The sequence below is a fragment of the Eriocheir sinensis genome, chromosome 36 (genome assembly GCF_024679095.1).
Source record: "Eriocheir sinensis breed Jianghai 21 chromosome 36, ASM2467909v1, whole genome shotgun sequence".
Lineage (NCBI taxonomy): Eukaryota > Metazoa > Arthropoda > Malacostraca > Decapoda > Varunidae > Eriocheir > Eriocheir sinensis.
In genome coordinates, this window is record NC_066544.1 from 14133912 (window position 1) to 14158462 (window position 24551).

A 24551-nucleotide genomic window follows, 5' to 3' on the forward strand; every position below is an offset into this window, starting at 1 on the left:
GTGTGTTTGTGTGTTGTTGATGAGGGGGGGTTGATGAGGGGGAAGGGAGGGGAAAAGAGGGGAGAGTGGGAGAAGGTAGAAGGAGGAGGGGGTAAGGGAGAGAGGGAAGGGGGAAAGAGGGGTGTTTGTGTGTGCGTGTGTGTGTGTGTTTGTGTGTTGTTGATGGGGGGGATGAGGGGGAAGGGAGGGGGAGAGGGGGAGGTCTGTGTGTAGTTATTGTTGTTGTTGATGTTATTGTTATTATTTATCACTATTTATCACTATTGTTTCTGTTTATTATTTTTATGTTTATTTTACTCGTCATTTTCTGAGTTTATTTATTTACTCATTTTCTATTCACGTTCTTGACAAGTTTCCCGTGATTATTTTTTTTTTCGTTTTCGTTTTCTTTCTCTCATTCCTCATTTTTGGGCGGCTCAGTCTCGTGCTCTCAACTTTTAATTTTAACGAGTCTACATTTTGCCTCAGTTAATGCTTTTCTTGACGAATTAATAATGCGATTTGTGCGTGCTGCGTGTATACCTGTGTGTGTGTGTGTGTGTGTGTGTGTGTGTGTGTGTGTGTGTGTGTGTGTGTACCTGCAGGCGAGCATAACCTTTCAATCCTTAAAGCAGATATTCTAGACATATGCTGAGGAAGGGAGGAGGAGGAGGAGGAGGAGATTGAACATGGAAAAAGGAAGAGGTGGAGGTGAAGGAGGAGGAGGAGGAGGAGGAGTTGGAGGAGGAGGAGGAGGAGGAGGTCGAGGTGAAGGTGGAGCAGGAGGAGGAGGAGGTTCTGGTGGTGAAGAAATTTGTGATGGTGGATATGGAGGAAACATGGAAGGAGGAGGTGGAGGAGGAGGAGTTGGAGGAGGAGGAGGAGGAGGAGGAGGTGGGTGACAGGTAAAGGGCATAAGCTAATTACTCCCCTGCGTTCCAATCTCAATAGGGCTTCCACCTGGCGCCCCCCCTCACCTGCCCCCCCCCCCCTTGTGACCCCTCTTCCATTCCCCTTCCCTTCTGCCTCTCCCTCTTTCCTCCCTCTCCCTTATGCGTGACCCCCATCCTATCCCCTCCCTGATGACCCCCTCTCTTCCTACTCCGTTCCCCATCCTCCCCCCCCTTGTGACCCCTCTTCCATTCCCCTTCCCTTCTGTCTCTCCCTCTTTCCTCCCTCTCCCTTATGCGTGACCCACATCCAATCCCCTCCCATACGACCCCCTCTCTTCTTACTCCGTTCCCCATACCTCCCCCCCCCCTTGTGACCCCTCTTCCATTCCCCCTCCCTTCTGCCTCTTCCTCTTTCCTCCTTCTCCCTTATGCGTGACCCCCATCCTATCCCTCCTGATGACCCCTCTCTCCTACTCCTCCTATCCATCCCTCCATTGTTACCTCTCTTCTACCAATTCCCACTCCCCTCTTCTACCCCCTTTCCTTGGACTTGTGACACGTCCTTCCTACCCCCCCCCCCCCTTCCTTATATATCGCCCCCTTCCAACGCCCACTCCTTGTCCCTCTCTTCCTAACCTAACCTAACCTAACTTTACCTAACCTAACCTAACCTAATCTATCCTAACCTAACCTAACCTAAGCTAACCTAACCTAACCTAACTTTACCTAACCTACCCTAACCTAATCTATCCTAACCTAACCTAAGCTAACCTAACCTAACCTAACCTATCCTAACCTGACCTAACCTAACCTAACCTAGCCTAACCTAACCTAGCCTACAAAACCTTTACCTCCCCTTCCTAACTCACAACCCTTACTAAACATCTTCCCCTCTTTCCTTCCCCACAGCCTACCTTCCCCTACTCGCACTCTCCCCTACGCATCCCTGACTGACACGCTTATTACCTCCTCTTCCCATTCCCCGACCCGCTATTACCCTAATCCACCCCACGGCCCATTCATATCCCTTACCCTTCCACATAAACTCCACTGCCTAAGCGTTAGCACCGTTCTTTAGTTTTTCCTTTTCTTTCCTCTCCGTTCATTTCCTTTCTTTATTTTCCTTTCCAACTTTACTATTAAAAATATTCATCTTTCAACAATTTTCCCTTCCTTTCCCCTTCCTTTCATGTCATTTCTTTTCTTTTTTTTCTTTTGATATTTGCACCACACCATCTTCCCTTTCTCTCCCCTTTCCCTTCCCTTTCTCTCCCCTTTCCCTTCCCTTTCTCTCCCCTTTCCCTTCCCTTTCTCTTCGCTTCATATCCGTTCCTTTGACATCACCACGAAACTTTTCCTTCACTTCCCTTTCCCTTCCCCTCCCTTAACATCAACACAACCCCCCAGAAGCTAAACACACCCCTTCCCTTTCCTTCCCTCCCTTCATTCACTCCCTCTTCCCTCCACCCTCCCTTCCCTCCTCTCCCTTCCCTTCCATCCATCCCACTCCTTCCCTTCCCTCCCATCATCCACTCCCCCTACCCTCCATCCTACCTTCCATTCCCTTCTCTCCCTTCATTCACTCCCTCTTCCCTCCACCATCCCTTCCCTTTCATCCCTCCCACTCCTTCCCTTCCCTCCCTTCATCCACTCCCCCTCCCCTCCACCCTCCCTTCCCTTCCCTTTCATCCCTCCCACTCCTTCCCTTCTCTTCCCTCACACACACATACATCTCATTGGCGACCATTCTTGCCTCTGTCGCACACTCTTTCATGCGCTAATAGATAGAATAAAACCCAATCTGAATATTCATGACCTGCCCTAGACTGTTTACCGCCCTAACGTAAACAGGAAACCCAGAGACCATGTGGCGTAGTAGTAGTAGTAGTAGTAGTAGGGGTGGTGGTGGGTGAGGGGGGTATGGATGAGGTTGTTGGTGTTGGTGGGGGTTGTATTAGAAGTAGTAGTAGTAGTAGTAATTGTAGTAAAAATAGTGGTAGTAGTAGTAGAAGTGGTTGTGGTGGTAATATATGGGTGGTGGTGGTAGTAGTAATGGTAGTAGTAGTGGTAGTGGTAATAGTGATAGTAAGGGTGGTGGAAGTAGCAGTAGTAGTTGTAACAGAAGTAGTAGTAGTAGTAGTAGTAGTAGTAGTAGAAAAATTATTATGTATACGACATTTTCACAAACGTCATATCGCACACGTACATTAATTTTTCGCGCTGACTTACGATATACATTAAAGCTCCTGTCTCTTCACCTCTGATAATAACTCAGGTGGGCAGGTATAAAACTGTCCAGGTGAAGCCAACATTATTATTATTATTATTATTATTATTATTATTATTATTATTATTATTATTATTATTATCAAGAGAAATCAAAATACACCCACCCGAGAAAAGAAAACATGAAAAGAACGAATAAAATAAAGTAAAAAAAAGAAATAAGGAAATAAAGAAGAAAGAGAAAGAACATAAGGAAGAGAACATATAGAAGAGAGAAGGTAGAAGAGAGACAGAAGAGAAGAGGGAGAGAATGGACTACACAAAGAGCAAAGAGACGACAGTGGTGATGGTGGTGGTGATGATGATGGTGGTGGTGGTGGTGGTAGTGATGGTGGTGATGGCGGTGGTGGTGATGGTGGTGGTGGTGGTGGTGATGGTGGTGGTGGTGATGATGGTTTTGCTTGTGTATATCGGTTTGAAGAGAGAGAGAGAGAGAGAGAGAGAGAGAGAGAGAGAGAGAGAGAGAGAGAGAGAGAGAGAGAGAGAGAGATGGGGGGAGGGGGGGGGGAAGCAAGGCGTGGCTTAGGCAAGACAGAAGACCTACAAATGACTGTCTCGCGATGCAGGTGTGAGAGAGAGAGAGAGAGAGAGAGAGAGAGAGAGAGAGAGAGAGAGAGAGAGAGAGAGAGAGAGAGAGAGAGAGAGAGAGAGAGAGAGAGAGAGAGAGAGAGAGAGAGAGAGAGAGAGAGAGTCATCAAGATACCATAGAGTCTTGGACCTCAACCCTATTACCAGCCTTTCAAACCCAGACAAAAGGACTCGATGAAACGCATATAGATGGCACAAGTTTTCCCGAGTGTCTATACTTTTTGTGGGCGTTTGTTTACCTTCTGTACGTGCGTGTTCGAGGGGAAGAAAGGGAAGGAAGAGGAGATACAAGAAGGGTGTGAGAAGGAGAGAAAAGGGTGTTGGAGAGGATTAAGGGAATTTTAGTTATAGGGAGAGGTGTAATGAATAAAGGGAAATAAAAAGGGAAACAAGAAAAATGTGAGGAGAGAAAAGTTTAGAAAGAGTTTGAGGGAAATCTATGCAAAGGAAATAGTGTAAGAAAGAAAGCGGAAGAAAGAGGAAAAAGAGAAAGGATGTAAAAAGGAGAAAAAAAATAGAAAAGGGTCAAACGAAAGTATTAGAAAGAAATGAGAAGGAAAAGAAAAGACAAAAAGATGCGAGGAGAGAGAATAGAAAAAAGTTAAGGAAAGGGCCCAAGAAATCTGCTCGAACGAAAAGAGTGTAAGAAAGAAAGCGTTAGAAAGAGAGGGGAGACAAAATGGACGTGAAAAAGAAAAGAAAGAAAAAGGTTTAGGAAAGGGTTGAAAGAATTCTGGCCGGAGTAAAAAATGCAACAGAGAAAATGGGTGAGGGAAACCAAAGTAAAAAAAAAAAAAAAAGCGAATAAAAATGAATCTGAAGTAGAAAATATAAATACGAAAAAAAGGAAAAATTGTAGAAAAAGCAAAAAAGAATGAGCGAAAGAGAATGAATGAAGTTATGAATGAAGCAGAAAAGAAAAGCGAATCACGAATACATAAAAAGTAGAAGAGTTGATGAAAAACAGGAAAAATTGAAGGAAACTCAAATACGAAAAAAAGGAAAAAGAATGAAAGAAACTATGAAAGAGAAGGAAAAGAAAAGCTAATAAATGTATAAAAACGAGGAATAATGGGTGGGAGAAAATATAAACAAGAAAAAGAGGAAAAAATGTAGGAAACGCAAAGAAGAAAGAGGGAAAAAAGAATGAAAGAAACTATGAAAAAAGCAGAAAAGAAAAGCGAAAAACAAGTGCACAGAAAGTAGGAAAAGCCGTAGAAAATATAAATAAGAAAAAGAGGAAAATAGTGAAGGAAACCAAAATAGAAAAGAGGGAAAAAGAATGAAAGAAACTATGAAAGAAGAAAAGTTAATAAATGCATAAAAACGAGAAGAAAAGAGTTGTAAAAAAAATAAGTCAGAAAAAGAGGAAATAGTGAAGCAAACCAAATTAGGAAAGGAAAAAAAAGAGTGAAAGTAACAATGTAAGAAGTATAGAGAAAAGGGATATCAGAATTTCAGGAAAGCGAATAAGGACTTTAATTGAGAAGGAAGAGATGGTATTAGGAAATGTAAGTGAGGAGGAGAGGGCGCGAACAAGGTTAACGAGAGAGAGAGAGAGAGAGAGAGAGAGGTGTTGTGAAAGTGAGATAATGAAAGTGAGTGCAGGTGCTGGTATGGTTTTCAACACTCTCTCTCTCTCTCTTCATTGTCAATTTCCTTTACTATCAAGTTTTTCATTCCTCTTATTCTCCTTTTTTTTACTTCAGTTGTTTTTCTATCTTTACTTATGTTGTCTGGTCGTGTTATCCTCTCTCTCTCTTCCATTAGTGACGCCCTCCACCCCCACACACACACGTCTCTACAGAATAAAAAGATAACATGCATATTCTATTATTTCATTAGCAAGGCAACACTCCCTCCACCCTCCACCTCGGCCTCCCCGCCCCTTGCCACCTCCACCCACCATTACCCACGACATTCACCACCACCACCACCACCACCATCCTTAACCTACCCTACCCATCCTTTCCCTTCCGTTCCCTTTCCTCCCTCTCTTTCTTCCTCCCTTACTTCCTGTCTTCCACTCTTAAAACGCTCATCTTCCTCCTCCTCCTCCTCCTCTCTTCTCTCATCTCTCTACCTTCATTATCTCTTTCTTCTCTACACAGTCATCACAATCCTCTCTTCTCCTCCCTTCTACCGTCCTTCATCATCATCATCATCATTATCATCATCTTTCACCAGACTCACCCTTTATCACCCTCTTCATCACCACCCTCATCATCACCACCATCATCATCACCACCCTTCATCTCTCACCGTTCCCAGCATCATCCTCTCTTCATCACTCTTACTTCTCTCACCCTTCCTCTTCTTCCCTCTCTCTCTCTCTCTCTCCCCCTTCCTCTTCTTCCCTCCCTCTTTCCCCTCCCCCCTCTCTTCTTCACACCTGCCACCCTGCTCACCTGTCTGCTTACCTGCCTTGGACAATAAGCAACAATCTGGGAGCCACATTTCATCTTAAGTAACACACACACACACACACACACACACACACATTTAGTCGAGCTCCCAGTCTATTAGTATTGTAAACGAATAGTGCTTTTGGTGTATATCCATGTATATATTTATGAATGTAGTTATGTATGTATGTATGTATGTTTGTTGCTACTGCTTGGATGATGTCTGTTGTGTTGTCTTGAGGGTGAAGTTTTTTGTTTGCTTGTTTGTGTAATTTGGTGATGAGATGGTGAAGAGGAGGAGGAGGAGGAGGAAAGGGTGGAGGATGATGAGGAGGAGGAGGATAATGATAGCGGAGATGATGAATGAAGTGACAGTAATCGATAATGACGTAATAGTGGCAATGATAATGATGGTGATGACGATGCGGTTAATGACGATTCAAATTACTCTTCCCATTGATATCATAGTAGTCTTGTTTTTATTGTTCCATATTTACCTCTTTTCTCATTCCCGTCTTTACTTACTATGCCTATATCTACTAAAAGGTCAAGGATTCCAAGTTCAATTCAACCTTAGTAGTACATAATAGCAATCATTAACCTCCCTTACTCCCTAACACACACTAATACATATAATACTAATGCACTAATACACTACTAATACATTTTACAGGATACATTCTTAGGACATTTATGTTTCTCTTTCTCTCCCTCTTCCTCTTTGCCGTCTATTCTAGTGATGTCTCTCTCTCTGTGTCTTTCTTTTTCTCTCTCTTCCTCTTTCCCTCCGTCATCAGGCCATTCAGAACCCGTCACGTCAGTTCCATCTCGTACCGTTTCTTAACATTCCCTTTCTTTTTCTTCCTCTTTACCGTCTATTCTAGTGATGTCTCTCTCTGTGTCTCTCTTTCCCTCTTCCTCTTTCCCTCCGTCATCGTCAAGCCATTCAGAACCAGTCACGTCAATCCCATCTCGTACCGTTTCTTAACTTTCCCGGACGCCCTAACACAGACTTCCTACGAGCCTGTCAGCATGTTCTTACGTCTATCTACCTGACTCACCATTTTTATCCCCGTGTTATTATTCCTTTCATTGGTATTCTGAAGGGTTAAGTAGAAGTCGGTATGGTGTACGTTAAAAGGGTGGTAGTAGGAATAGTTGTTTTTGTTGTAGTGGTAATAGTAGTAGTAGTAGTAGTAGTAGTAGTAGTAATATTAGTAGTAGTTTCCATCTCTCTAACATCCCACAATTGAACGCACAGACACACAAAGACAGACAAACACAAACAGGGACAGACAGACAGACGGACAGACAGACAAACGCAAATGAGCTAACAATTCATATTCATATTCAAATGGAGTGGCATGAGACCTTAGACTAAAAACAAAAATATATATACCTGTCAAAATATATACACACATTCGCTGCATGAAAAGTATTGAAGGGGCGTGCGTGGGCGTGTGTGTGGGTGTGCGTGAATGTGTGTGTGTGTGTGTGTGTGTACCAGTTAGACCAACACACGCTTAACGAAAACGGAGTACAAAAACATGAATAAACAGAACAAAAACAAAGCACAAACTGATAGGTACGAATATTTTAAAGTCCCGAACGAAAACAAATATGCATCGAGACTAAACTTTTGTAGCGGGTGTGAGCGAGGCAGCGGAGGCGGGTCTGTTTTAACTCACTCGCTAATACGCGCCGGAGGGATGTACACTCGCGCGAGGAGGGAGAAAAGTGAATGCAAATATTTTAAAAGCATCGTGTGACATATATATTTGCTGGGGGTACGATGGCGATATTAGTAGTAGTAGTAGTAGTAGTAGTAGTAGTAGTAGTAGTAGTAGTTAAGTTGGTAGATTGGTTAGTAGGTAGGATGGTAGATGGGTAGGGGGGTAGATGGGTAGCAAGAATGAAAAAATGAGAGGAAGAGAGGATAATAAGCAGGAAAGAAGGAAAGAAAGGAAGTGAGCGACAAAAAGAAAGATAGATAGAGATATGAAGGAAGGAAGAAAGGAGAGAAAGAAAGGAAAAGAAAGGAAGGAAGGGAGAGAGAGAAAGATAGATAGAGATATGAAGGAATGAAGGAAAGAGAGAAAGAAAGGAAAAGAAAGGAAGGAAGGAAGGGAGAGACAGAAAGACAGATAGATATGAAGGAAGGAGAGAAAGGAAGGATGGAAAAGAAAGAAATGACGGAAGGGAGAGACAGAAAGAAAGATAGAGAGATAGATATGAAGGAAGGAAGGAAGGAGAAAAAAGAAAAGAGGGAAAAGAAGGAAGGAAAAAGGAAGGAATGAAGGAAGATAAAAACGTATAAGTAGATAGGTAAGTAGGCAAACAGGAAGGTAGTATTAGTAGTAGTAGTAGTAGTAGTAGTAGCAGCAGCAGCAGCAGCAGCAGCAGCAGCAGTAGTAGTAGTAGTAGTAGTAGTAGTAGTAGTAGTGTCCGCAGTCAAACATAATCATTTTTTATCATTAATATTTCTATCATCACTATTATCATTACCAATATTGGCTTCAGCTTGCTCGGGTCATTAGCGGGCGTGAGTGAGTTGATTAAAGGGACTCAGCACGCACACCTAGGCGCGATAATTGCGCCCACAGGTACAGGTAAAGGTGAGGCCTCGGTGCGCGGGTATAGACTCTTTGTTGATTGATTTAATTTATTTTATATTGTTTATTTTACTTATTTTTTTCCAATTAATTTATTTACTTATTTATTGTACTTATTTCTTCCTATTTCTTTCTTTATTTTATTTATTCATTCTACTTATTTATCTCTATTTATTTAGTTTGTTATATTCTACTGATTTTTTTCCCTTTTTTTTTTTTTTACCTAGGTTCAGACTCTTTGTTGATTTTCTATTTATTTTCTTATTTATTTATTTAGTTTGTCTATCTTTTATATATCTTATTTTGAAACCATTTACGTCTGTGTGTGTGTGTGTGTGTGTGTGTGTGTGTGTGTGTGTGTGTGTGTGTGTGTGTGTGTGTGTGTCGAGGAGACGGAGACAAAGACAGACAGACAGAAAATCGCAAACACATAAAATAAACAAACAAACAAAAAGAACGTGCACATACCAGGAAGGGCAAAAAACGAGGGGAAAAAAGTGAAATGCAAAAAAAAAGATAAAGAGAGCGTAGCAAATATCATGAACATTTTACTTGAAACATTAAATTCATGGAAAGAGCTTTTAACATATCATTCGACATTTCTAAACATTCAGGGAGTCGTGCGTAGATAAGAAGAACAAGAACAAGAAGAACGAGAAAAAGAACAAGAAAAACAAGAACAAGACAAGAATAAGAAGATAAAAAAGATGAATATGAAGAAGGAGAAGAAGGAAAAGAAGAAGAAGAAGAAGACTAACAACAAAAACAACAGCAATAATAATATCAATACTAATAATAATAATAATAATAATAATAATAATAATAATAATAATAATAATAATAATAACAGCTAGCCGTGGGTGACTGAGTGGCGGTGAGTCGCTGGCTGGACACCGCGCCTCAAAACAAGAAATGGAAAGGTAACTCAATTTGTCTTCCCCGACGGTCAGTGGCGTGAAGGGAGGGACGGAGGGGGAAGCTGGAGGTAGACAGTGAGGGAGAGTAAAGGTGGAGGTAGACAGGGAGGGAAGGTGGAGAGGAAAGTAGGGCGACTGTGTAGAAAGGGACGGTGGAATGGAGAAAGGGAGGACGGGAGGGAGATAAGAGGAGGTAGACAGAGAGGGTAAACAGGAGGGAAGAAGGGACAGTAGAGAATGGGAAGGTGGAACGGAGAAAAGAATGATGGAAGTGGAACGGAGAAAAGAATGATGGGGGAGGAAAAGATGGAGAGGGACAGATATAAATAGTTAGATAGATAAACGAACATAAAAAGAGGGAGAAGGAGAGGAAGAGAGAGAGAGAGAAGATAAAAAACGATAGATAAGGACATATTGCAGGATAATAGGACTGAAGAATGTGGAGAGAAAAAGAGGAAAGGAAGTAGATGGAAGGTAGAGACGCTGGAACTTAAAATGGTAATGACGACAGTGATTGAATAGTGTTGATGGTAGTGATGGTGGTGATGGCAGTGATGATGGTAGTGCTGGAGATGAAAGTAGCAGATGTTAGAGCTATTGGTGTATCTATCCCCTTCAGTTTTTCGTAGTGGTAGTGGTGGTGGTGGTGGTGGTAGTGGTAGTGGTGGTGGTGGAGGTGGTGGTGAGCGTGGTAGCAGAAAACATATGCAAAAACTCAAAAGAATGCAAATAAAACCGAATACCAAAACGACCACAGAACAAAGAACAGGTTGGGGATACATGCATAGGAATAAAACGAAACATTGCACAGGAAGGAAGGAAAAGTGAAGGAAAAAGAAATACATACGAGGGAAAAATTTGTAAAAGGGTAAAAAATATGGAAGAAAAAACAAAGAAATAAACGAAATGGAATACGAAAAAAAAATAAAGGTGAAATGAGAAAAAATATATATATACACAAATTTGAAAAACGCTAAAAAGGGGAATAAAAGGAAAATAATGATAAAAAACGATGAGAAATAGAAAATAACAGAACGAAGAGAAAGAAATATACAAAATTCAATACGAAAAAAAATATCTAAGGTAAAAATGGGAAAAAAATATATATACACAAATCTGAAAAACGCTAAAACGGGAAACAAAAGGAAAATACGAATAAAAAAACGATGAAAAAAGAAAATAACAGAACAAAAACAAAGAAATATACGAAATGAAATACGAAAAAAAATATCTAAGGTGAAAATGGGAAAAAAATATATATACACAAATCTGAAAAACGCTAAGAAAGGGAAATAAAAGGAAAATAAGAATAAAAAAACGATGAGAAAAAGAAAATAAATGTAGAAAGACAATAAATAAAATGACATTAGTTAGGAAAAAAAAAGAAAAAAGCGGAAGAAGATAAAATAAAAAAAAATGAACAGAAAGGGAAAAAAATGCTTATACGAATAATTGATCAGCTCTTTCATATAATTCAGATATCTCCTAACTTCCTCTCTCTCTCTCTCTCTCTCTCTCTCTCTCTCTCTCTCTCTCTCTCTCTCTCTCACACACACACACACACATTAGGACAGGTAAAAAATTGCTCTTCTCTCAGCGTGACAGTCAACTTTCTCATCTTTCACCTACACTATATTTTTTCATCCCCTCCACTCTTCTTTCTTTCCACATCTTCATAATGCCCTGACTCCCTCCCTCCCTCTCTCACTCCCTCCCTCCCTCCTCCTCCTCGTGAGATTCATCAGCGCAAGAAATTGTTGCGATTGGCCAAAGAAGCGAGGTTGAGGAGCATGCATGGATGTGGTAAAGAAATGTAAAAGATTGAGTTAAGAATAATGCTACGGAATATGAGGAGGTAATGAAGGAGGAGAAGGACTAGAATGAAGAAGAAAGATGTGATAATAAACGGAGGAAAAAGGAAAACAGGACCACATATGAAGAGAGAGAAATAGGAGGAAAAAATAAAACTAGCAATATACAGTAAGAATGAGGAATGGAACTTAGATAGGGAAAGGAAGATCTATATAATGAGGAAAAGGAAAAATATGAACAACATTAAAGTCGAAAAGGAAGGGAGTGGTTTCCTGAAGATAATGGGAAGAGAAAAACATAAATAAATATGCCACAAGAATAACTAGGAAAAAAATAAGAAAAGAAAATGACGACGAAAAGAAGAAGGAAAGATAAAAAATGGTATACGGGAGAGGAGAAAATGACACCGTTGTAAAGAGCGTTTCTGAAGATAGCGAAAAATAACGAGAAAACAAACCTAAATTAAGTATACGGAAAGACGAAGAAGAGGAAGAAGAGAAGATGAGGGAGGAGGAAGAAAACAAAGGGACATCAGATGAACCGGAGCCTAATAGAGAGTGTTCCGGCTTTTAACGAGGCATCGGTGTCCCGTTCTGAAGGTTTTGAAGGGAGGAAAAGGAAGGACGGGATAATAGAGTTGAGATGGCTCCTCCTCCTCAATCTAACCAACCTCCTCCTCCTCCTCCTCCTCCTCGTCCTCCTCCTCCTCCTCCCTTAACGGCACTATTGGCAGGACAAAAAATGGAAGGAAAAATCAGGAAAACGTCATCGTGTTTATACTGTCGATAAAATAACTCTTAAAGGACTTATCCGGGACCCTAAAAAAAGAGGAAAAATATATGAAAAGAAAAAAATTAATAAATGATATGAAAAAAGGAGGAGGAGGAGGAAAATATAGAGATAGATGTTATAGTACACGGTAGATGAGAGAGAGAGAGAGAGAGAGAGAGAATAACTGATGGATGTTGAAATCGATAAACCTCAGCCGTCTTTCCTTTATCACTTTCGCTCCATCTCTCTCTCTCTCTCTCACTAATGAAACGTGGCGTCTCAAATACGTATAGTTTAATAGATTTACAAATTTACAAATATGAACATTGGAATACATATCTATCTCTCTATCTCTCTATCTCTTTAAATATCTATCTATCTATCTGTCACTATCTTTCTCTCATTCTTCCTTTCCTTCGTCTGCTTACCTCTTCAAACCATCAAGAACATAAGAATATCTATCTATCTATCAATCTACTCTTTTCTCTATCTCTCTTCTTTTTTATCTATCAATCACCTATTAGCTTTCATTCTTTCCCTTTATCCTTCTGCTTCCTTCCCTCTTCCCATTATTTTTTCCCTCAAATTAAAAGAGAAATAATTGCACCAAGAACGTCCTGGAAGAAAATTAACAACAACTTTCAAAGAGAATTCCACAAAATGTTGAAAAAGATGAAGCGTTTTCCTCTTGTCTTCTCTCTCTCTCTCTCTCTCTCTCTCTCTCTCTCTCTCTCAAACTTCTGAGAGGAAGAAAAAGAACATTTAGTGCAGCTCCCCACCCACCCCTACACACACACACACACACACACACACACACACACACTCAAGACTTCCCTAGCCAAAAGTTTTTTTCAGATTGCCGCTAAAAATTTCCATAATCGCTCAACAAAAAAATAAGTGGACTGCATATATTATTTATTTTCTTTATTCTTTGTTTTTTAACTTCGATTACATTATTTATTTATTTTCTGATCCTTATTCTTTGGCTTCGATTCTTTTTGTCTTTATTTTTCTTTTCTTTCTTGTTCTTCTCTTAACTCATTTTCCCTCCATTTCGATTAGTTTGTCTTTTTTTCCTTCTTTTTCCTCTTAATATTTTTCTCTAAGGCATTTTTTTCTATCACCAATAAACCAAAAAAAAAAAATAAAGTTAAACAATTTCGTCCCTATGAAAAACAAAATTACAGACGTCCGTTTTAATTAACACACCAAAATACACACACACACACACACACACACACACACACACACACACACACACACACACACACACACACACACACACACACACAGTCATTACGTTCAAGAGAGTAAAAGAAAAAAAGGAAAAAAATGATCCAAATGGAGTAATAAAAGAATGATTACTCCACGTGCTCGGAGGAGGAGGAGGAGGAGGAGGAGGAGGAGGAGGAAGAAGGTTAAGGAAGGAAGAAGCAAAAGCAATTACATGTCTCCCGTGACTGATGATATTGACTTGCTTTCCTCCTCCTCCTCCTCCTCCTCCTCCTCCTCCTCCTCCTTCTCCTCCTCCTCCTGCTCCTTCTTTCCACCTCAACTCTTAAACAACTGCAGGAAGAGATAATTGCAATCACAGAGGAGGAGGGAAAAGAAGATAACTTAGGAAAAGAGATAAGAATGTAAGTAGATAAGTAGGTAGGTTAAGTAAGTAGATTGGTAAGAGGGAAGAGATAATCAGGTAAGTAATTAAGGTAGAAAGGAAGAAAGGAAGGTGATTGGGTAAACAGATAGGTAGGTAAGGTAGTACGTAGGTCGTAAGGAAGGACGTAATTAAATAAGTAAGTAAATAAGTAGAAGTAGTAAGTAGCAGGGAAAGGAAAAATACTTAAAAATGAAGAAACTATAATGAAGGAAAACTCAGCAAGGTAAAAAAAAAAGTGATGAATGAAAGAATAAAAAAAGAAAACCAAACATTTGAATGGATTAGAAACAGCAAAAATCTAAACAGGGAAGAAGAAGAAGAGGAGGAGGAGGAGGAGGAGGAGGAGGAGGAGGAAATCAGAGGGGGGGAAATCGAAGATGGATGAGAAGCAGGAATAGGAGGAGGGAGAGGAAGAGAAAGGGGACGAAAGGGAGGAGGAGGAGGAGGAAGACGAAGAGGAGGAGGAGGAGGAGGAGGATGATTGACTAGTCCCAGACCCCCTACCTACTCGTTTAATAACTTAATTTAAACAGAGAGAGAGAGAGAGAGAGAGAGAGAGAGAGAGAGAGAGAGAGATATTGGATGTGGGAAAACCAACATACCAAAAACTCCCCCCCCCCACCCTCTCTCTCTCTCTCTCTCTCTCTCTCTCAGGGGTAACTTTGCATACATTTTTCTCTCCACGATGTTCAAAGATTCACGCGGAGGAAAGTTTCTCAAGTTTTTATCTCCTCCACAATATAATGATGCCGGAGTATTTTTTTTTTGAGAGAGAGAGAGAGAGAGAGAGAGAGAGAGAGAGAGAGAGAGAGAGAGAGAGAGAGAGAGAGAGAGCACACCCACCACAACTACTTAAAACCTCAATAATTACTGCGGCAAGAAGAAGAAGAAGAAGAAGAAGAACAACAACAACAACAACAACAACAACAGCTATAACAACAACAACAAAAAGAAAAAAAGAAAGAGGCAAAAGAAGAAGAGAAATAACAAGGACAGATAAGCGTGCATGTTAGTGTGTGTTCGTGTGTGTGTGTGTGCAAAGGTCAGTCAGTGCGTTGGTGGTCATGTGGGCGGGGATCAGGTCAGAGGTCAAGGGTGCTGAGACACATGGCTTTACAGAGGTCAGGGGAGGTCAACAGATGGCTTTCTAATGGATGGGTCAACTTTCCCCGCTAAAAGCACGCCTATTTACTCCTGCTTCCTCCTGTCTGCCTTACTTCCTTCCTTTCTTGATCTCTCTCTCTCTCTCTCTCTCATTTCATCTATTCTTCCTTTCCTTTGTTGCATTTTTGTATACTTTATCTTTTCAGCTTTTCAGTTTTTCCTCCTTACAAACTTTTCTTTATTTTTGCTTATTATTCTCTTTTTTTCAAGCTTCTTTTTTTGCCTGTCCTTCTTACTCGCTTACTTTCTTGAGGTCTCTTTTATTCATTTTTCCTTTCTTTTATTTGTCTTCTTTATTCCTTTCATTCTTTCTAACATTTCATCCATCCTTCCTCGCCATTGTTTTCTTTGTCCTTTTCATTCTTTCTTTTCTTCTTTTCATTCTCTGTTCCCTAAAAACTTCTTTCCATTTTTCTTCGTTTATCATTATCTTTCCATTAACCTGCTCTCCTTACATCCTTCCTTAATCCTTTTCTTTCTTTATGTATTCTTCATATTTTCTTTCATTCGTTTTACTTTCTTCTTTACTTTCTTTCTTAATTATTTCATTTATTCCAATCAGTGTCAATCAGTCAGTCAGTCACTCAGTTAGTCAATCAATCAATCAGTCAGTCAGTCAACCAATCTGTCAGTCAACCAATCAATCACCCACTCTTTCATCTAACCAACAGAGCCAGAGAAGCAAACAGCAGAAGCTCATGATTGATAAGATATAAAAATGAAAAGTTCCGGCTCATTAAACTGAATCCCCAAAGTCATTTTTCACTGGATGTCAAAACTCTTAAAAATTGTTTCATATCACGGTAGGAAATCAATCTATCTATCTATCTATCTATCTATCTATCTATCTGTCTGTATGTTTGTCTATCTAGCTAACTACATGTCCTTAATCCTGTGTTTACTATCGATCAATTAACTTCTCTATTAATCTATCTCTCTATTTTTCTATATATTCATTTATCTATTTACCATCATTACCATCTATATATCCATCAGTCAATCTCTATCTATCTTACTATCTGTTCCTTGTCTGTCTGTATGTATTTGTCTGTCAACTTTTCTATCTATCTATTCATTTTTTCATCCACATATCTCATTTTTTATCCTATCTACATCTATTTGCCCAACCTTCAGTATCTCTCTACTTTTCTATCTATATATACTTACCTATACCTCTATCTATTTACTTTATCTAACTATCTCTTCACCTATTCATCACTCTATTAATCAATCTATCTATTTACCTGTCCATCAAACTACCTGTGAACTTGTATACCTGTCTTTCAACCTATACAAGTGCTTATCTATTGTCACTTTTACTAATACAACCTCGATACACCTTTGTTATCCTCTCCTTTGTTTCCCTTCTCATCGCTTCTCTTATCCTCCTCCTTCCCGCCCACCTCCCAAATCACTTCACCTTTCATAAGCCTCTTCTCAGCCCCCCGCCCGGACCCTTGAGGCAGACACGGCAAAATGCATTCGAATCCACATTTTTCTTGTGGAAGACAATCTAATCCTCCTTTTGTGGGATCTCGAGGCTCTAGTGTTTTAATTAGCGAATCCATTGGCCTGAGAGTGAAAGGGGGTTGAGGGAAGAGGGAGAGGGGGGGTAGAGAGAGAGAGAGAGAGAGAGAGAGAGAGAGAGAGAGAGAGAGAGAGAGAGAGACTTATGATGACTCTTTTATGACACATCTTTCTCACAACTTTATCATCTTGCAATGCTGTCTCCGCCTCTTCCTCTTCCTCTTCCTCTTCCTCCTCCTCTCTCTCTCTCTCTCTCTCTCTCTCTCTCTCTCTCTCTCTCTCTCTCTCTCTCTCTTATTCTCATTTCTCTGATTACCAAGATTTTTATTCCTCTCATTTTCTCTTTTATATTTTTCTTCATCAAGGTGTTTTTTTCTTCTTCTTTTTATGTTGTTTTTTATTAGTTATGAAATCTCTCTCTCTCTCTCTCTCTCTCTCTCTCTCTCTCTCTCTCTCAAATACCTAGGCGGTGACGTTGACAAAATTACGATGACGGGCGAGCCTCGACAGGACACCCAAAAAGAGAATGAAAGAATTTTGCCTTATAAGCCGAATATCCTGAGGAGGAGTAGGAGGAGGAGGAGGAGGAGGAGGAGGAGGAGGAGGAGGAGGAGGACGAGGAGGAGGAGGAGGAGGCAGGTTAGTGATGGGAGATATGAATGGGTTTAGGAAAGAATAAAGGAAATGGGAAGAAGGAAGATTTTAATAAGGATAGTCAGATAGAAGGAAGGAAAGAAGGAAGGAAGGAAGGAAGGAAGGGTTTACGGCCGCATGACCTCTAAAGAAAGAAGAGAAAGGGGGAGCAAAAATGGAATGGCTTTGGAGAGGATAAGAAATGAGAAAGACTAGATAACAGATTACAGAAGAGGAGGAGGAGGAGGAGGAGGAGGAGGAAGAGGAAGAAGAAGGACACTGATACCAGGAAAACTAACGGTAACTAAAAAAAGGACCGAAGAAGAAGAACAGGAAAAACAAGACGATAAGAAAAAAGAAGCACAAGAAGAAGAAGAAGAAAACGAAGACAAGAACCAAAAAAAAACAAGAAAAAAAAACGAAAACAAATAAAAATCAAGAAAGCGATAAAAACAATTAAACAACCCCAGAAGAAACATGTAAGAAATAAAGATACAATAAATAAAGGAAGTAAGAAAGAAAGAAAGGAAGGAGGAAAGAATGAGAGAAGGAACAGAGAAAGGAAGACAAAGAAGGGAAGAGGAAGAAGAAAGGGAAAAAAGGAAGGAAAGTAGGAGGGAAGGAAAGAAAGAAAGTGAAAGTGAAAGGAAGAAAAGAGGAGAGAATGAGAGAACGAACAAAGGAAGGAGGGAGGAAAGAATGGGAGAAGGAACAAAGGAAGGAAGAGAAAGAAGGGAAGAGGAAGAAGGGGAAATAAGGAAGGAAGGTAGGAGGGAAAGAAATAAAGAAAGTGAAAGAAAGAAAAGAGAAGAGAATGAGAGAACGAACAAAGGAAGGAGGGAGGAAAAAATGGGAGAAGGAACAAAGGAAGGAAGAGGAAGAAGTGGAAAAAAGAAGGAAAAGTAGGAGGGAAGACAAGAAAGAAAGTGAAAGAAAGAAAAGAGGAGAGAATAAGAAAACGAACAAAGAAAGGAAGGAAGGAAGGAGGAAAGAGAAGGGAAGACGAAGAAAGGAAGAAGGTGAATAAAGGAATAAAGAGAAGGGAGGAGAGATAGAGAGAAGGGGAGAGAAGAATAAGAAACGCCAAAATCTCTCCTTCCCAGTCACGCGTAAACACCACTTTCTCAATGGCACACAAACACCATTATTATCTCTCTCTCTCTCTCTCTGCTGACACCCTTCCCCTTTGAAATTCATGTTTCTGTATCACCCAAATTGGTTTAGTCTCCCTCTCCTTTCTCTCTCTCTCTCTCTCTCTCTCTTCCATTTTCCTTCCCCTCACCTTACTTTCTTTGTTTATTCATTCCTTAAGCGTTCCCCCTCACTCCCTCTGCATATTATCCTCCTCCTCCTCCTCCTCCTCCTCCTCCTCCTCCTCCTCCTCCTCCTCCTCCTCCTCCTCCTCCTCCTCCTCCTCCTCCTCTTCTTCTTCCTCTTCCTCCTCCTCCTCCTCCTCCTCCTCTCCTCACTCAGTCCAATCCCTTCACTCCCTCTACATGGTATCTTCTTCTTCCTCCTCCTCCTCCTCCTCCTCCGGGATTCTTCCGAGAATCAACGCCTTCACAGGCTTCCACAGAAAGGCGTCGAACATCAACAACAGATTGAAGCACCTCTGCCAGGACGAGGAAGTTTCGTTCGCAAGTCAGTGGAATCATTTTTATGATATCCCCGACCTTTTCCGTCCTGACGGTCTTCACCTCAATGCGATTGGATCAGCACGGCTTGGTAGGTTGCTGAACGAGGAGGTACTTTGTACTCAAAAACCTGAGCGCGGGAGGGCACCAAAGTATCGTAAACAACCAACCAGTAGGGACCGCTCATCACACACCAAGGCCCCCAACAGAAAACACAAGCAGACACCAGACTACTGTGCCTCGAAGCGTTGAAGTCAAGAAGGACATTTCTGTCCCATACACCAACGCGCGGAGCTTAATACCCAAACGGGATGAGCTACTTGCCTATGTTGACGTAGAAAGTCCGGACGTGATTGCCATCACCGAAACGTGGGCCACCTCTGACCACCTAATGACCGAATTCTCAATTCCGGGATACGAGAGCTTCTACAAAAACAGACTTCACAAGAAAGGAGGAGGTGTTATCTGTTACGTCAAGAACAAATACCCTGCCGTGGAAATAACCAAAGAAGACTCAGAGAAATATGACACTGTATATGTTGAACTGGAGACTAGCAAGCACAACAAAATAACAATTGGAACCGTTTACAGACCTCCAAAGCAACAAGCAGCGGACGACGAAGCGCTGTACGAGGAAATTCACACCATAACACAAAACAAACAGTCAGTCATTATCGGGGACTTTAACTGTTCCAACATTGACTGGACCACGATGATTGGAGATCGGGAGGGTAACAGATTGCTCGAAATGTTAGAGGACACTTTTCTTACTCAGATTGTCAGCCAACCGACGAGGGAAAATAACTTATTAGACCTAGTACTCGTGAGTGATTCAGATCTCACACGTGAATGTCAAGTCGGCGAAAAACTGGATGGTTGCGACCATCACCTAATTCGCCTAAAAATCAGAACAGACCATGAACTCACCGAAAACACGTCCAAGATTCCAGACTACAAAAAAGCCAATTTTAACTTCGCTCGTGAGCTGCTAACCCAGACAACTTGGGAACCCATGAACCTCACTCCGGTGGACGGCGCGTGGAACGGCTTTAAGAACAAACTCCTGGAGGTAGAGAGAACGACTGTTCCCATGAAGACAAGGAGAACAAATAATGCCACAAGCACACCATGGATGACTACCCAAGTTCGACGGGCGATTAATTTGAAGAAGAGAAAATACAACTTGCTAAAGGAAAACAGCACTGACGAGGCACGCGAACAGTACCATCAAAGCCTCAGAGCTTGCAGAACACTCATTCGCCAGAGTAAACGCGACTATGAAAAGCAAATTGCACGCGAAGCCAAGTCCAACCCGAAAAGTTCTTCACGTATATAAGAACCAAAAGAAGACAAAAGCAATATCGGTCCCCTAAAAGATGAAAGTGACGTACTAACACAGGACAGTAGACAAATGGTCGAAATCCTAAACAGGAACTTCGCGTCAGTGTTCACGGCCGAGAATACCCAGTCCGTACCCGAGAGCCCTTCCCCACCGATGGGAATCACTCCCCTAGAAATTGGTACAATCGACGAACGGGATGTGAAAAGTACCTAGACAAACTCGAGACAAACAAGTCTACCGGACCCGACGACTTGTCACCCAGGCTGCTCAAGGAACTCAAGCAGCAAATCCTCAAGCCACTCACCGCCATCTACAATCAGTCACTACAACAAAACAAAGTCCCGAAAGACTGGAAACAAGCGAACATAACACCGATCTACAAAAAGGGAGACAAAAGTGTGGCCCTAAACAACAGACCAATCAGCTTGACCTCAGTGGCGGGAAAAATCCTCGAGAAGATCATCAGAGACAAACTCGTTAGGTTCCTTGAAGACAACAACATCATTTCCGATGCTCAGCACGGTTTCAGGAACAAGCGCTCATGCTTAACCAATTTATTGGACTTCTTCCAAGGTATCTATGAAAACTGGGATAATCATATCCCCAGTGATGTTATATATCTAGACTTTCAGAAAGCCTTTGACAAAGTGCCACATGAAAGACTCCTCAAGAAACTTAAGTCGGCGGGATTAGGCGACGATCTGACAGCGTGGATCAAAGACTGGCTCACTGGAAGAAAACAACGAGTTGTACTCAACGGACAGGCCTCCGAGTGGCTCCCGGTCACAAGTGGAGTGCCACAGGGGTCAGTGCAGGACCCATACTTTTCATCATATATATCAACGACCTAGAACTAGGATTAAAATCCAATCTTTCAAAATTTGCCGACGACACAAAGGTGGGTGGGAAGGCCCTCACGACGGCAGACTGCGAAATTATCCAGAGAGACCTGGACCTGATCACTCGGTGGTCGGAAAATGGCAGATGTCCTTCACCACTACCACATGTAAAGTACTGCATAGCGGAGCCATAAACAGCAACCACATATACCACATGTGTGTAGAACCAATACATGTTGTGCAAGAGGAAATAGTCCTCGGTTTCACCATCAGCAGTGACTTGAAACAAACAAAACACTGCAAGTCCGCCTGTAAGAAAGCCAATACAATGCTTGGGTTCATATCGAGGAACTTTGAATACAAGACGCCGGGAGTTATGTTATCCTTGTATAATTCGCTGGTAAGGCCCCACCTGGAATACGCCGTGCAATTCTGGTCTCCTAATTACAGGAAAGACATTGAATTACTTGAGAGAGTACAGCGCCGCGCCACGAAGATGATACCATCACTGAGGACGAAACCCTATGAAGAACGACTCGAGCGACTCAACCTCTTCACGTTGGAAAAGAGACGACTGCGGGGAGACATGATACAAGTCTTTAAGTACCTGAACAAGCTCAGCAACGTTGATCACTCCAAACTCTTCACGCTACAAACTAACCTGAGAACAAGAAACAACGGAAAAACAATTCAAGCAAAGCGATGCAATACCGACATCGGCAGGAGTTATTTCTCAAATAGAGTTGTTCGCCACTGGAACAGCCTTCCTGCAGAAGTGGTTAGCGCAGAGACCATCAACTCCTTCAAGAAACGCATTGATCGCCACTTTGCTGCAACGGGTGTGAACTGAACGTTCCCAAGAGTAGGTACACAAGTGCTTTAATCCTTCCCTGCAAGCCACTCCTATGGCAAACGGATTGATTAAATCACTGAACGCAGGCAGCCTAGTAATGAGCCAACAGGCTTTCTGCTGCCTGCTAGTCCATGTTTCCATGTTTCCATGTTTCCTCCTCCTCCTCCTCCTCCTCCTCCTCCTCTTTCCTCTTTCCTACATAAATTCCATGCAGTTTTTCCATGCTGCATGGTTCTTTTTCCTTTCCTGTCAGCTTTGGCTGGAGGGATGGGGGGTGGGGAGGAGCCTTCGCCTTTGCTGTCCTTCATCTTCCACCTTTGATTAGATAGTTAGTGTAGCTTGTCACAAACAGCCTCGTAAGGACCAGCAGGTCTGCTGTTGTTTGTTCTACCTTTAGTGTTATCCTTTGTGTTCTCATCCTCCTCCCTCGGTGCGATATGGAGCCCTTTCTGGCGCATCGAGGCTTTTATGTACACGAGGCTCGCATGCTATTTGCTATACGTACACACACACACACACACACACACACACACACACACACACAGAGGGGGAAAATTGTGTATTCTTATTATTCTTTTTTTGGGGGGTCGTATTTTTTTATTATATCTTAAGTGGAAATAATAAAGATTTTAAAGGAGTGACTTGTTATCTCTCTCTCTCTCTCTCTCTCTCTCTCTCTCTCTCTCTCTCTCTCTCTCTCTCTCTCTCTCTCTCATATGTCAGATTCACTTCCCTTCAAAAAATCCAACCCTCACCTTTCCCAATCTCCTCCTTCCCCTCCCTCCCTTACCTCCCTCTCCCCTCTCCCCTCCCTCCCCACTCCCCATCCCTTCACTCCCAGCCGTACGTCCATTTCCTTGCGTTTCCTCTTACCTTTCCCTCTCCCTCCCACTCTCTCCCTCTCCCTTCCCTCCCACCTCACCTGAGTCTGCCTGCTTCCACCTGACGCAGCGGAAATGTATCAGAGGTTATTAGTTCGGTTTCGGGGCGGGGCGGGGAAGGCGGGGAAGGGTGGGGAAGAAGGGTGCATGGTGGGGCGGTGGAGAGCAAGGTGTAGGGGAAGGTGCGGGGAGTGGGGAGTGAGTAATGCGTGAGAGCTGGATAAGTAGATGAATGGAAGAGGATGAGAAGAGGAAAGGAAGAGGATGCAGTTGAGGTGTGATGTAGATGGAAGAGGACGAAGGAGTGATAGAATGAGGAGAAAGAGGAAAGGGAATGTTTTGGGGGTAGCTGATGTGTAATGGGGAAAGGAATGGGAAGGAGATAGGGAAATGCATTAAGCCGTAGAGGGAAGGGAAATAAAACAGGGGAGGGAAAGGAGAGGTGGATCTGGTGACTGGCGGAGGGAAGGGGAAGGAAAATGAGGGGAAGAAAATGCAGTTATGTGGAGATTAATGTGGAATGTGGAGGTGAGGACAAGGGTGGATGGTTTTATATGGCTTTAGGAGTAAGATCAAAACCACTCCTTTACTCCACCTCTAACAACTTATCTGCCCCCCAGGTGCAAGGCAAGGTGTTTACATGGTGTTAGGAGTAAGATCGATGGCACTCCTCTACTCCACCCCTCTAACAACTCCTCTCTCCCCCCTAGGCGCCATGTTCACGGCGGACCAGCGGGACGGGCCCACGGAGCTGGCCTTCAAGTACGCCGTGTACCGCATCAACAAGGACGCCACGCTGCTGCCCAACACCACGCTGGTCTACGATATCCAGTACGTGCCGCGCGATGACTCCTTCCACGCCTCCAAGAAAGGTGAGGACGCGGCGGGAAGGGAAGGGGGAATATTAGCATTTACCTTTCCCGACATTTTCCCCTCTGACAAATTCCCCTCTGAATATTTCTCCTTCTCCTTCCACCCCTCCAAGAAAGGTGAGGACGCGGCGGGAAGGGAAAGGGGAATATTAGCATTTACCTTTCCCGACATTTTCCCCTCTGACAAAGTCCCCTCTGAATATTTCTCCTTCTCCTTCCACCCCTCCAAGAAAGGTGAGGACGCGGCGGGAAGGGAAGGGGGAATATTAGCATTTACCTTTCCCGACATTTTCCCCTCTGACAAATTCCCCTCTGAATATTTCTCCTTCTCCTTCCACCCCTCCAAGAAAGGTGAGGACGCGGCGGGAAGGGAAGGGGGAATATTAGCATTTACCCCTCACGATATTTTCCCCTCTGACAAATTCCCCTCTGAATATTTCTCCTTCTCCTTCCACCCCTCCAAGAAAGGTGAGGACGCGGCGGGAAGGGAAGGGGGAATATTAGCATTTACCCCTCACGATATTTTCCCCTCTGACAAATTCCCCCTAGACATTTTCCCCTCTGGATATTTCTCCCTCTAGAAGTTTTCCCCTCTCCCCCATTTCCCAAATATAACAATAGGAGCGAAAATTTGTTTGTCTCAAGGAATCTTTATCTAATTTGGCAGGATAAGGTAGGGTAAGAGAAGGGGCAGATAGATAGAGATAAACAGTTTGACACAATAAGTATGTCTTTACGGGTACATAGATAAAAGACAGAATAGACAATACAGGAAAGAGATCCGTTTAGGGTTACAGAAAGACAGACAGACAAATGGGAGATCCAGCATAAAAGACAGTCATAGGAATCTCTATTCGAGTTAGACAAAAACAGATAAGGAGCA

The 24551-nt window shown here is 42.3% G+C and overlaps 1 protein-coding gene across 8 annotated transcripts in view; it reads left to right on the forward strand.

Annotated features, from left to right (window-relative positions):
- LOC127007872 (glutamate receptor ionotropic, kainate 2-like) overlaps window positions 1-24551 on the forward strand; it is a 172133-nt gene that overhangs the window by 23209 nt on the left and 124373 nt on the right. For all 8 annotated transcript variants that reach the window (XM_050879298.1, XM_050879304.1, XM_050879299.1 and 5 more), the window contains one exon: window positions 23507-23668. In XM_050879298.1, coding sequence (XP_050735255.1) covers window positions 23507-23668 — 162 coding nt within the window. The remainder of the gene's footprint in view (window positions 1-23506; window positions 23669-24551) is intronic.